The sequence below is a fragment of the Macaca nemestrina genome, chromosome 20, assembly GCF_043159975.1.
Source record: "Macaca nemestrina isolate mMacNem1 chromosome 20, mMacNem.hap1, whole genome shotgun sequence".
NCBI classification, from domain to species: domain Eukaryota; kingdom Metazoa; phylum Chordata; class Mammalia; order Primates; family Cercopithecidae; genus Macaca; species Macaca nemestrina.
Genome location: NC_092144.1, coordinates 58,596,844 through 58,614,918, shown reverse-complemented (window position 1 = coordinate 58,614,918; position 18,075 = coordinate 58,596,844). Strand labels below are relative to the sequence as shown.

Sequence of the window (18,075 nt, the reverse complement as noted above, 5' to 3'; positions counted from 1 at the left end):
CCAGCTACTCGGGAGGCTGAGGCAGGAGAATGGCGTGAACCCGGGAGGCGGAGCTTGCAGTGAGCCGAGATCGCGCCACTGCACTCCAGCCTGGGCCACAGAGGGAGACTCCGTCTCAAAAAAAAAAAGAAAAAAAAAAAAAGAAAACTCAGCCATGAAGCAACTGAAAAAAGAAAGAAAATGAAAAAAGACAAAAAGACAGTTACTAACTCAAGAAAAATAGACTAGGCAGCCAGGCACGGTGGCTCACGCCTGTAATCCCAGCATTTTGGGAGGCCAAGGCGGGTGGATCACGAGGTCAGGAGATCGAGACCATCCTGGCTAAAACAGTGAAACCCCCGTCTCCACTAAAAATACAAAAAATTCTCCGGGCATGGTGGTGGGTGCCTGTGGTCCCAGCTACTCTGGAGGCTGAGGCAGGAGAATGGCCTGAGCCCGGAAGGCGGAGCTTGCAGTGAGCGGAGATCGCGCCACTGTGCTACAGCCTGGGAGACAGAGCGAGACTCCGTCTCAAAAAAAAAAAGGAAAGAAAAAGAAAAATAGACCAGGCATAGTGGCTCACACCTGTTGTCTCAACACTGGGAGCCTGAGGTGGGCAGATCCCTTGAGCTCAGGAGTTTGAGACCAGCCTGGCCAACATGGTGAAACCCCATCTCGACTGGGCAAATGTGGCTCATGCCTGTAATCCCAGCACTTTGGGAGGCGAGGCAGGCTGATCACTTGAGGTCAGGAGTTTGAGACCAGCCTGGTCAGCATGGTGAAACCCCACCTCTACTAAAAATACCAAAATTAGCTGGTTGCAGTGGCACACGCCTGTAGTCCCAGCTAATTGGGAGGCTGAGGCAGGAGAATCACTTGAACCTGGAAGGCGGAGATTGCAGTGAGCCGCGATCATGCCACTGCACTCCAGCCTGGGCGACATAGTGAGACCCTGTCTCAAGAAAAAAAAGAAGAAAGAAAAACAAAGAATTGTGTAGGAGAGGAAAGTAATCATGGTTTACTACTGTGGCAGCTGTGAGAGCATTTACATAGTCATAACATGTAAACACTGAATATTCATCTAGTCAGAGTCACAATGTGGGAGGCTGAATTGATTTAAATAAGAGTATGAGTATGTCTTCCATAGTGAGAAGCGGATGGAAAATGCCTAAAATTGAAAAATCAAGAGGTAGTCATACAAACATGGTATTTAGAGATAGGGAGATAAATCGCAAAATGACACAATAAACGAGGTGAAGGTAGATTCTTTTCGGGTGAGAGAAATGGAGGGTGCCATTTTTTTCCTTAAAGAGAAAATTCTTGCCAGGCACGGTGGCTCGTGCCTGTAATCCTGGCGCTTTGGGAGGCTGAGGCAGGAGGATCACTTGAGCCCAGGAGTTCAAGACCAGCCTAAGCAACATAGTGAGAACCTCGTCTCTACACACACACACACATACAGATACAAATTTAAAAATTAAAATTAGGCCGGGCCTGGTGGCTCGTGTCTGTATTCCCAGCACTTTGGGAGGCTGAGGTGGTCAGATTACCTAAGGTCAGGAGTTCAAGACCAGCCTGGCCAACATGGCGAAACCCTGTGTCTACTGAAAATACAAAAGTTAGCTGGGCATGGTGGCAGCTCCTGTAATCCCACCTACTCAGGAGGCTGAGGCAGGAGAATCGCTTGAACCCAGGAGGCGGAGGTTGCAGTGAGCCAAGATTGCACCACTGCACTCCAGCCTGGGTGACAAAGCAAGACTCCATCTCAATAAAATAAAATAAAATAAAATAAAATAAATCAGATGTGGGGGTGCACACCTGGAGTCCCAGCTGCTTGAGAGGCTGAGGTGGGAGGATCGCTTGAGCCTAGGAGCTTGAGGCCGCAGTGAGCTATGATTGTGCCACTGCACTCCAGCCTGGGTGACAGAGTGCGACCTTGACTCCAAAACCAAACTAAACTAAACTAAAAGTATTGTATTTGACTCTCCAAACCATGTGGATGGAGAACTCTGATAAATATAGAACCAAAATTTAGAAAAAAAAAAAAGTAACAAGGGATACTGGGGAAAAAGAATTCAGCAGAAGCAGGAAATCAGAGCAAGAGGCGACAATGAGAAACACAGGGGTGTCCTTTGTGAATCATGAAGCTTCCAGGGAGGGGACAAAAGGAGTGATTCTGGGTTGCTCAGGGCACATGTGAGGCAATATAGCCTAGTGGTGAGAAACTGGGCTGTAGAACTGGGCTGTCAGGGTTCAAGTCCTAGTTCTGCCACTTAGATGCAGGAAGCTTGCTGTTCCTCATGTTTCCAATAATACCCACCTAAGATTTTTATGAGATCTTAGGGTTTTAGTTGTGTTCCCTCCCCCAAATTCACAAATTGAAGTCCTAGCCCCCGGTACTTCAGAATGCGACCTTATTTGTAGATAGGGCCTCTACAGAGGGAATCCAGTTAAAATGAGATCATTAGGTTGGGTTCTAGTCCAGTATGACTAGTGTCCTTATAAAAAGGGGAACTTGGGCCGGGCGTGGTGGCTCATGCCTGTAATCCAAGCACTTTGGGAGGCTGTGGCAGGCAGATCACCTGAGGTCAGGAGTTCGAGACCAGCCTGAGCAACATGGTGAAACTCCGTCTCTACTAAAAATACAAAAATTACCTGGGCTTGGTGGCACACACCTGTAATCCCAGCTACAGGAGGGAGGCTGAGGCAGGAGAATCACTGGAACCTGGGAGGTGGAGGTTGCAGTGAGCTGAGATCATGTCACTGCACTCCAGCCTGGGCAAAACTCCATCTCAAAAAACAAAAAAAAAAAAAAGAAGTTTGGCCACAGAGACGCACACAGAGGGAAGATGATGGAAAGAGATGCAGGGATCAAGAGTCAAGAGCCAAGGAGAGAGAGGCCTGGACAGATCCTTCCCTCACAGCCCTCTGAAGGAGCCAAGAGGACGCCTAGTCTCCAGGACTATGAATCAAAACATTGATTTGATTAATTTTTTGCAAACTAATTTGAACTTAGTTAGAACAGGACTTGATATATAATAAACATGAAAGTAAATTAAAAAGATACAGGAATAGACCGAGGAGGGTGGCTCACGCCTGTAATCCCAGCACTTTGGGAGGCCGAGACAGGTGGATCATGAGGTCAAGAGTTTAAGACCAGCCTGGTCAAGATGGTGAAACCCCATCTCTACTAAAAATACAAAAATCACCTGGGCGTGGTGGCGGGTGCCTGTAATCCCAGCTACTGGGGAGGCTGAGGCAGAAGAATCGCTCGAACCCAGGAGGCGGAGCTTGCAGTGAGCCGAGATTGCGCCACTGCACTCCAGCCTGGGCAACAGAGAGAGACTCTGTCTCAAAAAAAAAAAAAAACCGGAATGTTCATAATGACCAAATACTGGCAATAACCTGAATGTCCACCAGCAGTAGAATGAAAGAATTATGGTACATTTATATAATTGTATACTCAATGATATTCAGCAATGAACAATCTGGTGATAACACTGAGGAAAATAAGCCAGACAGAAAGGTCTTAAATGCACTGTTTGACTCCATTTAGAGGATGTTCGAAATCAGGCAAAACTAATTATGTGATATTCTGTGGTGACTGGAGGGGCAGGAGAAGCTTTATGAGAAGCTGGGAAATTCACCATATCTGAGTCTGGACCTGGTCACATGGCTGTCTATGAATGTATAAATAATGAGTTACATGCTTTTTGTGCCTCACTGTACCTCACTGTATCTATGTATGTATCTCAATAAAAAAAAAAGATGAAAAATATCTATAAAAAGACACGGGATGAGGTCTCAGCTATTTTTACTTATTAAAGGCTGGTGATGTGGCTGACATTTGTATGGGGAAAAAAAATACAGGTATCCTGCTTTCTCTGAACTCAAGGCGGGGACAGATTTAGGTTCATTTTGAGAGATGGGGCTGGTCTCTCTTGCTAGTCACATTCTCACCACTTGCTATCCAAAACTTGGGAACCAAGTAGATTCAGAAAGTGGCATTGGCTGGGTATGATGGCTGACACTTGTAATCCCAGCACTTTGGGAGGCTGAAGCAGGTGGATCACTTAAGGTTAGGAGTTCAAGACCAGCCTGGCCAACATGGTGAAATCCCATGTCTACTAAAAATACAAAAATTAGCTGGGGGTGGTGGTGTATGCCTGTAATCCCAGATACTTGGGAGGCTGAGGCAGGAGAATTGCTTGAACCCGGGAAGCAGAGGTTGCAGTGAGCCGAGATTGCATCACTGCGCTCCAGCCTGGGCGACAGAGCGAGACTCCATCTCGTGGGATTTCCCCCCCTCCCCACCGAGAGTCTCTGAATTCTTGCTCTCCAGCTGCAAGGACTGAGCAAGCTGGCAGTGTGAGGTATCCCTGAAGGGGTAAAAGAGGAAAGTGATTCTGTTTGCAACCATCCCTGCCTTCTGAGGAAGGTGCAAGTGAAGTAGGGGTGGGAGGTGGCAGCCTGGAAAGGCACTCTGCTTTGCCTGAGAGAGAGAGAGAGAGAGAGAGAATCTGGAATTCTCAGGGTCCTTCCTGGAGGGAAGGGCTGGGGAGGAATAAAACGGAAGAAGTGGGAAGAGGGAGAGATGAGTCGGCAGGCTGGCTGGGGAGAATGCTCTGAGTAAGGAAGTGAAAAAGTCCCAGAGTCCTGGGGTGCGGCCAGCGCCCTTTTATGTGTTCTATTCATTATGTTCACTAGGAAACTGTTTGCGTTTGGGTGATGTTGACCTGGGCGGTCCAGTGTGGCAGTGACACGCCACTAGGGCTATGGATCACTTGAAATGTGGCCACTCTGAACCGAGATGTGTTGTGAGTGTAAAATGCCCCTGATTTCAAAGACAGCATGTGGGGAAAAAAAATTATGCAAACGGTCTCAACCATGTTTATACTGATTACGTGTCAAAATAATATTTTGGACATAGGTAAAATATATTATTAAAAGTAATTTCCGGCCAGGCGCGGTGGCTCACACCTGTAATCCCAGCACTTTGGGAGGCCAAGGCAGGCAGATCACGAGGTCAGGAGATCGAGACCGTCCTGGCTAACATGGTTTCACCTGGGCAACAGATCGAGACTCCATCTCAAAAAAAAAAAAGAAAAAGTAATTTCACCTACTTTTTATTGTTGTTGTTGAGATGAAGTCTCGTTTTGTCGCCCAGGCTGGAGTACAGTGGCCCGATCTCGGCTCATTACAACCTCCGCCTCCCGGGTTCAAGCAATTCTTCTGCTTCAGCCTCCCAAGTAGCTGAGATTACAAGCACCCGCCACCATGCCCAGCTAATTTTTGTATTTTTAGTAGAGACCGGGTTTCACCATATTGGTCAGGCTGGTCTCGAACTCCTGACCTCAAGTGATCCACCTGCCTTGGCCTCCCAAAGTACTGGGATTACAGGTGTGAGCCACCTAGCCCGGCTTCACCTGCTTCTTCTTCTTCTTTTTTTTTTTTTCGAGACTGAGTCTTACTCTGTCACCCAGGCTGGAGTGCAGTAGTGTGATCACGGCACACTAATCAACCTCTGCCTCCCGGGTTCAAGCGATTCTCCTACCTCAGCCTCCTGATTAGCTGGGATTACAGGCACGTGCCACCACAGCAGGGCTAATTTTTGTATTTTTAGTAGAGACAGGGTTTCACCATGTTGGCCAAGCTGGTCTCGAACTCCTGACCTCAGGTGATATACCCACCCCGGCCTCACAAAGTGCTGGGATTACAGGCGTGAGCCACCGTGCCCGGCCACCTGCTTCTTTTTAGGTCTTTTTATGTGGCCACTAAAAACTTAGAATTACACTTCAATGCATGCCGCATTCATTCTACAGGACAGTGCTGTTCCCAGTCTTCAGTCCACAGCCCCGCTTACTGCCAGTGGGGGTTTATGTGAGGATTAAGGGAGGGGTGGGTTCCAATTCTGGTAATAGGCCCTGGAACTGGGAAGACAAACTGTGGCCAGTGAGATGGTCCAGAAAGTGAATTAAATCCTGCAAAAAGGAGCTAGAAGCCAGGGTGACCGCGAGAAGCCCAGGAATTTGCAGAATTCTCAGCAAGAGGGGTTGGAGCCAATGTCATCTAGATCCAGGGCATGAAGACCCTGAATGACATGAGGGTGAAGGAAAGCAAAGGAAGAGATGACGAAGGGAAAAAAGTACAAGTGAGAGAAAGAAGAGAAGGAGGAAGAGGAAGAAAGGAACAAGAGAAGAGAGGAAGGCAAGGAGGGAAGAAAAATAACAGAAAATATTTTTAAAATACAGTTTTAGTTCTACAGTCTGTTGTGACAGCCCCTAGCCAGATGTAGTTATTGAGCTCTTGAAATACACCGAGTTCGAACTGACATGTGCCATGAGGATAACTATACACTGGATCACCTGCCAAAAAGTACCAATAAAAACATAAAACATCTTATTAATTTTTATATTGATTGCATGTCAAAATAACGTTTTGGAACTATTGGAGTACATAAAATAAATTTTGAGGCCAGGTGTGGTAGCTCAAACCTGTAATCCCAGCACTTTGGGAGGCCAAGATGGGCAGATCACCTGAGGTGAGGTGTTCGAGACCAGCCTGACCAACATGGTGAAACCCCATCTCTATTTAAAATACAAAAAAAAGGCCGGGCGTGGTGGCTCAAGCCTGTAATCCCAGCACTTTGGGAGGCCGAGACGGGCGGATCACGAGGTCAGGAGATCGAGACCATCCTGGCTAACACGGTGAAACCCCGTCTCTGCTAAAAAAATACAAAAAACTAGCCGGGCGAGGTGGCGGGCACCTGTAGTCCCAGCTACTCGGGAGGCTGAGGCAGGAGAATGGCGTAAACCCAGGAGGCGGAGCTTGCAGTGAGCTGAGATCCGGCCACTGCACTCCAGCCTGGGCGACAGAGCGAGACTCTGTCTCAAACAAAACCAAACAAAAAAAAAACAAACAAAAAAAATTATACAGAAAGCAATAAAGTGACAGTCATACTTCTAAATATATATATATACATACATACAATAAAATACAAAAAAAAAAAAACTTATCCAGGCATCGTGGCACATACTTGTACTCTCAGCTACTCGGAAGGCTGAGGGAAGGGAATTGCTTGAACCCGGGAGGCGGAGGTTGCAGTGAGCCAAGATCGCACCACTGCACTCTAGCCTGGGCGAGAATGAGACTCCATGTCAAAAAAAAAAAAAAAAAAAAAATCATGAAGTAAATTTCAGGCCGGGCGCAGTGGCTCACACCTGTAATCCCAGCACTTTGGAAGGCCGAGACAGGCGGATCATGAGGTCAGGAGATCGAGACCATCCTGGCTAACACGGTGAAACCCCGTCTCTACTAAAAATACAAAAAAAAAAAAAAAAAAAAAAAAAAAAAATTAGCCGGGTGCAGTGGCTGGTGCTTGTAGTCCCAGCTACCTGGGAGGCTGAGGCAGGAGAATGGTGTGAACCCGGGAGGCAGAGCTTGCAGTGAGCCGAGATTGCGCCACTGCACTCCAGCCTGGGCGACAGAGCGAGACTCCGTCTCAAAAAATAATAATAATAATAAAATAAAATAAAAATAAATTTCAGTGTGTCTACTAGAAAATTGTAAATGATGCAGAGGTTCCCCAGCACTGCTCTAAAAGGACAGAAGGAAACCCCTCAAACCACTGACATCAAGGAAGGGGGAGGGACAGTTCTTCATTTTGACAATAACCAAGTGTTGGCAAAGAAATTGATTAATGAAAGGGAGAAAAGGGAATTGAGGAAGGAAAAACTTCATTCTCCACGCAGGGGAATGTGAAGGAAGACTACAGGTGCTGGGCACAAGACGGCTCTCCAAATGGGGGAGCCCTGGGAAGAGGGCTGAGGAGCCCATCAAGCTTCAAAGCTGATGAGAAGGCATGAGGCTGGTGAAAGAAGGGTGATTAGAGACAAATGTGAGGTTTTTCCTCCCCATAGGGTCCTCGCACCTTTGAATGCGGAAGATGAGCTGGGCGAACCACATGACCACGCCCCACCCCACCATGCTGCTGATTGGTCCATGCTAGCATAGACACTTGACCCTCCCCCCAAAGCTGGACCAATCAGATCCTCAGTATGTGGGGCTGTGACACGGAACCGTTGCCCAGAGCCACTTGATGGGCAGGAGGGATTGTTGACCCCCGTAATAGGGAGTTGGAAATTCGGGCTCAGGAGCAAGTAAGGGATGTAGCTCCCATTGGAACCCAGGACCATCTGGTTCTTTTTTTTTTTTTTTTTTTTTTTTTTTTGCGACAGAGTCTTGTTCTGTCGCCCACGCTGGAGTGCAGTGCAGTGGCGCGATCTCGGCTCACTGCAGCCTCCGCCTCCGGGATTTAAGCAATTCTCTCGTCTCAGCCCACGGAATAGCTGGGATTACAGGTGTGCGCCACCACACCTGGCTAATTTTTGTCTTTTTAGTAGAGATGGGGCTTCGCCAAGTTGGCCAGGCTGGTCTTGAACTCCTGACCTTAAGTGATCCGCCCGCCTCAGCCTCCCAAAGTGCTGGGATTGTAAGCGTGACCCTCTGGGCCCGGCCTCCATCTGGTTCTAAACTCACTGCTGTTAAGCATCCCCAGGATGCTGTGAGAAACTCCCAGGCCATGGGGCATCCTATGGGGAGATGTAGAAAACCGTCCTCCAGAGAGAAGGGAATTAGATGGGGTGCAACTTGGAAGCAAACAGAGCTGAACAAAAAGATGGCCAGAGAGAAACTCCATGTTTCAAGATCTGATATACTTTAAGGGGTAGATATTTATTTATTTATTTATTTATTTTTTTTTTTTTTTTTTTTTTTTTTTTTTTTTTTGAGACGGAGTCTCACTCTGTCACCTAGGCTGGAGTGCAGTGGCCTGATCTCGGCTCACTGCAAGCTCCACCTCCCGGGTTCACGCCATTCTCCTGACTCAGCCTCCCAAGTAGCTGGGACTACAGGCGCCCGCCACCACGCCCAGCTAATTTTTTGTATTTTTAGTAGAGACGGGGTTTCACCGTGTTAGCCAGGATGGTCTCGATCTCCTGACCTCGTGATCCACCGGTCTCGGCCTCCCAAAGTGCTGGGATTACAGGCTTGAGCCACCGCGCCTGGCAGATATTTATAACATCTGTGTGTTTTCCACCTCCCTCCATTAGAAGGGAGGCTTCAAGTTACCAGGGACCTAGGCATCTGGCACAGAGCCGAACACATCCAAGGTATTTGGTAAGGACTTCTTGAAAGTAATGAATCGATGGATGAATGCACAATGTAAAAAATTTACTTTTCGCTGGGCGCGGTGGCTCACATCTGTAATCCCAGCACTTTGGGAGGCCAAGGCGGGTGGATCACGAGGTCAGGAGATCGAGACCATCCTGGCTAACACGGTGAAACCCCGTCTCTACTAAAAATACAAAAAATTAGCTGGGCGTGGTGGTGGGCGCCTGTAGTCCCAGCTACTTGGGAGGCTGAGGCAGGAGAATGGCGTGAACCCAGGAGGCGGAGCTTGCAGTGAGCCCAGATCACGCCACTGCACTCCAGCCTGGGCCACAGAGGGAGACTCTGTCTCAAAAAAAAAAAAAAAAAAAAAAATTTGCTTTTCCCGTTCTGTGCTGTGTGTTAACATCTCTGTCTATAATTCTACAAATTCAATACCTATTTTAGGCCTCAGGCAAGGGGGTGTTGTTGTGGGCCCCATTTTTTTTTTGTGAAACAGAGTGTTGCTCTTGTTGCCCAGGCCAGAGTGCAGGCACGATCTCGGCTAATCACAACCTCCGTCTCCCAGGTTCAAGCGATTCTCCTGCCTCAGCCTCCCAAGTAGCTGGGATTACAGGTGTATGCCACCACACCCAGCTAACTTTTTGTATTTTTAGTAGAGATGGGATTTCACCATGTTGGCCAGGCCACCCACCTCAGTCTACCAAAATGCTGGGATTACAGGCAGATTTGAGATTGTTAATGGTATTTTTAAGCTATCGTGCCAGCCCTGGATTTCTTATTGGAGAGATAAAGAAACCTCTGTCTGTTAAAGCACTCCTAGCTAATGTGGGGAACTGACCTATTTTGTTAACTGTTGTTATCCAGTGCAGGAACTATACCTGGCATAAAGTTGGTGCTCTTAAATTTTTCTTTCTTTCTTTTTTTTTTTTTTTGAGACAGGGTCTTGCTCTGTTACCCAGGCTAGAGTGTAGTGGTGCAATCATAGCTCACTGCAGCCTCCATCCCCTGGGCTCAATGATCCTTCGACCTTAGCCTCCCAGGTAGGTGGGACTACAAGTGCGCACTATGACGCCTGGCTAATTTAAAAATGTTTTGTTAGCCAGGCGCGGTGGCTCACGCCTGTAATCCCAACACTTTGGGAGGCTGAGGCAGGTGGATCACCTGAGGTCAGTAGTTCCAGACCAGCCTGAACAACATGGCGAAACGCCGTCTCTACTAAAAATACAAAAATGAGCCGGGTGTGGTGGCGGGCGCCTGTAGTCCCAGCTCCTTGGGAGGCTGAGTCAGGAGCATCACTTAAACCTGGGAGGCAGCGGTTGTAGTGAGCCGAGATTGCACCACTGCACTCCAACCTAGGCGACAGAGCGAGACTCCATCTCAAAAAAAAAAAAAAAATTTTTTTTTTTTGGTGAGTCAAGGGGTCTCACTATGTTTCACAGGCTGGTCTTGAACTCCTGGTCTTAAGTGATCCTCTCACCCTGGCCTCACGAAGCTTTAGGATTACAGGTGTGAGCCACTGCAACGGGCATTAGAAATTTTTTAAGCCGGGCATGGTGGTTCACACCTCTAATCTCGTAACTTCAGGAGGCTGAGGCAGGCAGATCACCTCATGTCAGGAGTTCAAGACCAGCCTGACCAACATGGTGAAACCTCGTCTCTACCAAAAATACAAAAGTTAGCCAGTCATAGTAGTGCACGCCTGTAATCCTAGCTACTCAGGAGGCTGAGGTGGGAGAATTGCTTGAACACAGGGGACGGGGAGGTTGCAGTGAGCTGAGATCGAACTACTACACTCCAGCCTGGGTGACAGAGTGAGACCCTGTCTCCAAACAAACAAACAAAAACAGAAATCAGATCGTACCCTTCCTTACATAAAGTCTCCACTCCCCAAGGCTTCTCACTGCCCTTAGTGTAAAGTCCAGCCCTGACCTTGGCCTCATGCCCAGAATCCTCCCCTCATCTACTCTCTCACCTCAGCTCCTTGCCCTTCACCCACAGTGGCCTTCTTGCTGTTCCTCCAGTAAACCAACACCACACCTTCCTCAGGCCCTTTGCACACCCTGTTTCCTCCACCTGAAGGCTTTGCTTCCGGAAGTCCACCTGGCTAGCTCTTTCACCTCCTGCAGGGCTCTGCACAAATGTCACCTCCTCCGAGAAGCCTTCCCTGAACACCCTGGTGAAAATATCCCAGCCCAGCCACCCTCTAGTTCACCATCACTTTCTGAAAAGATCTTGGTTTTTCTGTTTGCATGTTTATTGTTCATTTCCCACCTCTAGACCTAGGAATCGGGTCTATTTGTTCACTGCCCGGCGTAGAGTAGAGGAGAAGAAGAGTGCACACGGAAGGACTAAGTAAATGCAGGACAGGGAGAGAGTTACTGTGCTCAGCCTTGTTGGAATCGTGGGCTGCACGTTGGAGCCTCAACTCAACTTTTTTTGTTTTGTTTTCTTTTTGAGACGGAGTCTCTCTCTGTTGCCCAGGCTGGAATGCAGTGGCACAATCTCGGCTCACTGCAACCTCCGCCTCCTGCATTCAAGTGATCCTCCTGCCTCAGCCTCCCAAGCTGCTGAGATTATAGGCGCCCACCACCACGCCCGGCTAATTTTTGTATTTTAAGTACAGACAAGGTTTCTCCATGTTGGCCAGGCTGTTCTCGAACTCCTGACCTCAAATGATCTTCCCGTCTTGGCCTCCCAAAGTGCTGGGATTACAGGTGCCTGTCCCCACACCCAGCCTAATTTTTTTTTTTTTTTTCTCGAGACGGAGTCTTGCTCTGTCGCCCAGGCTGGAGTGCAGTGGCACGATCTCAGCTCACTGCCAGCTCCACCTCCCGGGTTCACGCCCTTCTCCTGCCTCAGCCTCCCGAGTAGCTGGGACTACAGGCGCCCGCCACCATGCCCGGCTAGTTTTTTGTATTTTTTTTTTTTAGTAGAGACGGGGTTTCATAGTGTTAGCCAGGACGGTCTCAATCTCCTGACCTTGTGATCCGCCCACCTCCCAAAGTGCTGGGATTACAGGCGTGAGTCACCGTGCCCGGCCATAATTTTTGTATTTTAAGTAGAGACGAGGTTTCACTATGTTGGCCAGGTGGTCTCCAACTCCTGACCTCAGGTGATCTGCTCACCTCCGTCTCCCAAAGTGCTGAGATTATAGGCGTGAGCTACCGAACCTGGCCTCTGAATTTAACTTCATCCCTATGATCTGGGAAAGGGATGTAAAAAGATAAGAAACACAATCCAAGCATTGATTCCAGTGAGTTCAGGTCTAATGATAATGATAATACCAGCAAACACCTAATGATAATATCAGCAAACAGTGCACCGGGCACTGTTCTAAATAAATAAATAAATAAATGTTCTGAATGGATTAACTAGTTTAATTCCCTTTTTTCTTTTTTTTTTTTTTTGAGATGGAGTCTCGCTCTGTTGCCAGGCTGGAGTACAGTGGCATGATCTCAGCTCACTGTAACCTCCAACTCCCGGGTTCAAGCTCTTCTCCTGCCTCAGCCTCCTGAGCAGCTGGGACTACAGGCGCGCGCCACCACGCCTAGCTAATTTTTGTATTTTTAGTAGAGACGGGATTTCACCATGTTGACCAGGATGGTCTAGATCTCCTGACCTCGTGATCCACCTGCCTTGGCCTCTGAAAGTGCTGGGATTACAGGCGTGAACCACCGCGCCCGGCTTGCTAGTATAATTCTTGTAACGACCTTATGATCATTACAGTTGGGATACTCTTGTTATCCTCATTTAGAGGAGGAAACAGAGGTTCAGAGAGGCTGAGTAACTTGCCCAAGGTCACAAAGCCAAGAAGGGGAAGAGCAAAGATTTGAGCCCTGTCAGTCTCACCCCAGAATCCAGAACTACTGCATCCCAGAAAATATCCCAAGGAACCTATTCCTGGGAGGAGTCCACTTCCACCCTGGGTGACCTCCACCCCCCAAGCTGACCCACCCAGGGCTGACCTCTGGGACTGAAGGAATGAACCTGGACCCCTTGCCAACTCTGAGCATCCTCAGGTCCCCAGTGGCCCCACCCCCACCCCCGGCCCGAGTCTGCGCTGACCCTGCCTTGAGCTGAGTGAGCGCTTCCTCTACGCGGGGCTGGTTGTAGCGCACCATGTAGCTGTGCATGTCGGGATAGTTGCTGCGGATGTTCTTCTCCGTGGACCCGTTGGGCACGGTCCCAAACTTCAGGGGCGGGTACTGCTCCTGGGGCCTCTGGAACTGGGGCAGAATGGGGAGTGATTAGGGCACCCTCCGCAGGGACATCCCTAACACAAAGCCCCCGTTCTGAGAGACACCCGCTATCTGGCAGACACCCCGGTCCCAGAAGTATTCCGTATTTCTCAGCACTTGCTCACTACCTTAGGAAATGCTTTTTCACTCCCACCCAGCACACACAGTTGCAGACACGTAATCCAAAAGTTCATGAGAAGCCTCGCTGAGGCCCCTGATGTGCCAGGCATTAAGCCTTCACTTACTGAATCACGGGAGGTCCCGGGGGCAGAGACTGGCATGGCAGGAGCTGGGGCCTGTTGCTATTTACCAATCCGTTCAGAAATAGTTCACTATTTATTTATTTATTTAATTTTTTTTTTTTGAGACGGAGTCTCGCTCTGTCGCCCAGGCTGGAGTGCAGTGGCACGATCTCGGCTCACTGCAAGCTCCGCCTCCCGGGTTCATGCCATTCTCCTGCCTCAGCCTCCCGAGTAGCTGGGACTACAGGTGCCCGCCACCTCGCCCGGCTAATTTTTTGTATTTTTTAGTAGAGACGGGGTTTCACCGTGTTAGCCAGGATGGTCTCGATCTCCTGACCTCATGATCCGCCCGCCTCGGCCTCCCAAACTGCTGGGATTACAGGCGTGAGCCACCGCGCCCGGCCTCACTTTTTTTTTTTTTTTTTTTTAAACGGAGTCTCGCTCTTGTTGCCAGGCTGGAGTGCAATGGGCAATCTTGGCTCACTGCAACCTCCACCTCCCAGGTTCAAGCGATTCTCCTGCCTCAGCCTCCCGAGTAGCTGGGATTACAGGTGCCCGCCACCATGCCCAGCTAATTTTGTATTTTTAGTAGAGATGGGTTTCTCCATGTTAGCCAGGCTGGTCTCAAACTCCCGACCTCAGGGGATCCGCCCGCCTTGGCCTCTCAAAGTGCTGGGATTACAGGTATGAGCCACCGCGCCCAGCCAACTAAAACAAGTTTTGCAAAACCAAACTTACTACATAAGATGCAGTCAACTATTCTATTCTATTCTACACCATTCCATCAAAAACTGCTTATTGCAACCCATCAAACTGATTTCTCAAGCCTCTAATAGGTCATGTCACCCAGCTGGTTAATCACTTTAGTCTCAAAGTGTGCTCTGCAAACCACCAGTCCCTCAACAAATGGTGATTGCAGTGAGGTGCGTACAGGAATGGAGGGAGTGAGCATTTAGAACGATTTGACAGGATCGTTACTTGTCTGTTGAATCTAATAAATAGAAATATGAGTTTGGCTCTTTTTTTGAGGTAGAGTCTCACTGTGTCACCCAGGTTAGAGTGCAGTGGTGTAATCATGGCTCACTGCAACCTCCACCTCCCCGGTTCAAGCGATTCTCCCGCCTTAGCCTCCTGAGTAGCTGGGACTACAGGCACCCACCACCACACCTGGCTAATTTTTGTATTTTTAGTAGAGACAAGGTTTCACTATGTTGGCCAGGCTGGTCTCAAACTCCTGACCTCAGGTGATCCACCCACCTCGGCCTCCCAAAGTGCTGGGATTACAGGTGTGAGCCACGGTGCCTAGCCAGGTTTGACTTTTGTCTGTCTTGGTTTTACACCTTATTTTACTTTTCTAATAATTCATTTCCGTTGAATTTTACAAAAGCATTGTCTGCAATAGACTAGAAGTTTCTTTCTTTCTTTTTTTATTTTTATTTTTGAGACGGAGTCTCACTCTGTGGCCCTGGCTGCAGTGCAGTGGTGCCATCTCGGCTCACTGCAAGCTCCACCTTCTGGATTCACACCATTCTCCTGCCTCAGCCTCCGGAGTAGCTGGGACTACAGGCGCCCGCCACCACGCCCAGCTAATTTTTTGTACTTTTAGAAGAGAGGGGGTTTCACGTGTTAGCCAGGATGGTCTCGATCTCCTGACCTCGTGATCCGCCCACCTCAGCCTCCCAAAGTGTTGGGATTACAGGCGTGAGCCACCACACCCGGCCTTAGAAGTTTCAAAAATTAATCCTTCCTCACAGTTTGAGAGAAGCACTGGTTCTAGAATATTCCATTTGGCACAACTGCCCCTAGAACATTCAAGGACACCCTCTTCCCTAGGAATATTTAAAATGGCGCATCGTGAACCGTGTTCTTTCTCCATCCACAACATTCCATTCTACCATTCTGGAATTCAGAGACCCCTTCCCGCCCTCCCCCCACTCCCTCCCCCGCAAGAATCCCCTCTAATCTACCACATGCCAAGCTCTGTGACCTCCAGCCCCAGCCCATCCCTGGACCCACACACACCTTGCGGTCACTGAGCCCGGACACGGTATCCACGTACTCCTCCTGGATCATGAAGGCGGCCAGGTTGGCTGTGTAGCTGGCGAGGAAGATGACGGCGAAGAAGGCCCACACCAGCACCATGATTTTGCTGGTGGTTCCCCGGGGGTTCTCCACGGGCACTGAATTATTGAACACCAGGGCCCAAAGCAGCCAGATGGATTTCCCAATGGTGAAGGTTGAGCCGCCAGGGCCTGCAGGGGGCCAGGACGTGGACATGGACCCCAAATCCCTTCTCAATAAGGGAGCAAAAGGAAGAACTACAATTCCCAGTGGCCCTCAAGGCATCTGGCGCCCTAGCTTGACCCCCCCCCCCGCCAGGGGCTGCTGGGAAATGTAGTTCTCTCTCTGTGGTTCGGGAGCTCCGAGGCAGGGGGATGGAGGAAGGGGGACTCACGCTTGCCCGTGGCCAGGCTGCGGTTGTAGCCAACAGGACTGAGGTACTCGAAGATGAAAACAGTGACGGCGACCACAGTGAGGCACATGACGAACATCATCACCCACACGGCAGGGCTGTAGGGCTCTGGGGACAAGGGAGTATGTGGTCATGGCTCAGCCAAGCAAAAGACTAGGGAATGAGGCTGGGGTGGTGCCTCCCGCCTGTACTCCCAGAACTTTGGGAGGCTGAGGCAGGAGGATCACTTGACGCCTGGAGTTCAACACCAGCCTGGCCAACATAGTGAGACCCTGTCTCTACAAAAACAAAACAAAACAAAAAAACACCTAGGGTACTACCTGAAGGTGAACAAGGTGCAGCCCAGATCTGACCCCATCCTATTCTGGCCCTATCTCTGTTTCTCCATCTCTGAGATAGTCTTATGGCTCACCCAGACCCCTAAGAAGCAGCCATTCTCAAAGAGAGCCATCGCAGGCATGTCTGTGGTTTCAGCCACAAATAGAAACTGTCTCCTAAATGTTTCCTGAGTCACAGGCCCAAGCCTCCACCTACCCCAGCCATCCCCCCAGGCCATTCATCATGTCCCATGCTGAGCCCAGACTAGCTCCCATGCTCCCCATGATGGGAGCCCCACCATCCACCCAGTCACAAGCCCAAACCCCATGTGCCATCCTCCCTCCCTCTCCCTCGCTGGCCACAGCCTGTCAGTCTCCAGCCCCACGCTCCTGCCCCTGATGCTACTTGGGCCTCTCTTTTCCATTCTCATGGCCAACAGGGCTCAGGCCTCATCTCCCACCAACCATTTCCCCAGTGTCCTGAGCTCCTGTCTGTCTCCTACAGCCTATCCCCCACACAGCACAGAGACGACCTGGCCCCTCCCCTGCTTACAGCCCTCCCCGGGCTTCCTAGCACCCCCAGGACAAAGTCCCTGCCACTCAGCCTTGTCACACTCTCCTCCCTGGCCTAATCACTCTGTCAATCACCCATGCTTTAACTACTCAGAACTCACAGGTGGCTGGGTGTGGTGGTTCGCACCTGTAATCCCAGCACTTTGGGAGGCTGAGGTGGGAGCATCACCTAAGGTCAGGAGTTGAAGACCAGCCTGGCCAACATGGTGAAACCCCATCTCTACTAAAAATACAAAATTAGCTGGGCATCGTGGTGGATGCCTGTAGTCCCAGCTATTCAGGAGGCTGAAGCAGGAGACTTGCTTGAACCCAGGAGGTGGAGATTGCAGTGAGCTGAAATCGTGCCATTGCACTCCAGCCTGGGTGACAGAGCAAGACTCTGTCTCAAAAAAAAAAAAAAAAAAAAGAGAGAACTCGTAGGTGCCTGAACCAGCGACACCCTCTCTTACTTGTCTCCTAAGTGCCCCTGCTAGAGGTAACACCCTGCGCTGTCCTAGACAACCTCCCATTCACGGGTCCCCTCCTCACATTCGATAACCGTGTGTCGCCCCTGGAGCTCACCAGCAATAAACCCAAATCACCATTTCATTGAGGTTAGGACCAGGTGATTCAACTTCCCAGGGCCAAGTGTGAGCTGCCAGGACTGCCCCCGTCACAGCAAGGTCAGCACCCTGGACTGTCACTGCGGCAGCTGGGGACACGCCTGTCACCTCTGCTGGGCAACTTGGTGGGGCATAAATAGGACCTTGTCACTCCCCTGCAGTGTGCTGCCTGCAAACAGGGGCCCCACGTGGTGCTTCTCAGTGTGCCCTGCAGAGACCTTGGTGCAAAGAGGAGGCCACAGGAGACACCGTTGGGCAAAATAAACAGAAAACAAAATACAAAGGAAGGGATGGCTCTTCTTCCAGCCCCTCCCCTCTCCCAGGAGCTTTGCTCACACTTCAGAGAGCAAGTGGAAACTGACAAGCACTGTTACCCTTGGCGGAGGCACGCTTCTCTGGCTCAGCAATGGGCCATCTACCCTATCCATCCCAAAGCCACCAGCCCATCTGGTGGGCAGCTTCCTAACCACACTCTGCGTCTGT

At 49.8% G+C, this 18,075-nt stretch overlaps 1 protein-coding gene across 1 annotated transcript in view; it reads right to left on the bottom strand.

Moving 5' to 3' along the window:
* Positions 1–18,075, bottom strand: part of LOC105478638 (glutamate ionotropic receptor NMDA type subunit 2D) — a 52,715-nt gene that overhangs the window by 15,145 nt on the left and 19,495 nt on the right. Inside the window, exons 7-9 of the mRNA XM_071087341.1 lie at positions 16,083–16,208; positions 15,650–15,879; positions 13,213–13,373 (exon numbers count right to left, since the gene is read on the bottom strand). Of these exons, the coding sequence (XP_070943442.1) occupies positions 13,213–13,373; positions 15,650–15,879; positions 16,083–16,208 (517 nt within the window). The remainder of the gene's footprint in view (positions 1–13,212; positions 13,374–15,649; positions 15,880–16,082; positions 16,209–18,075) is intronic.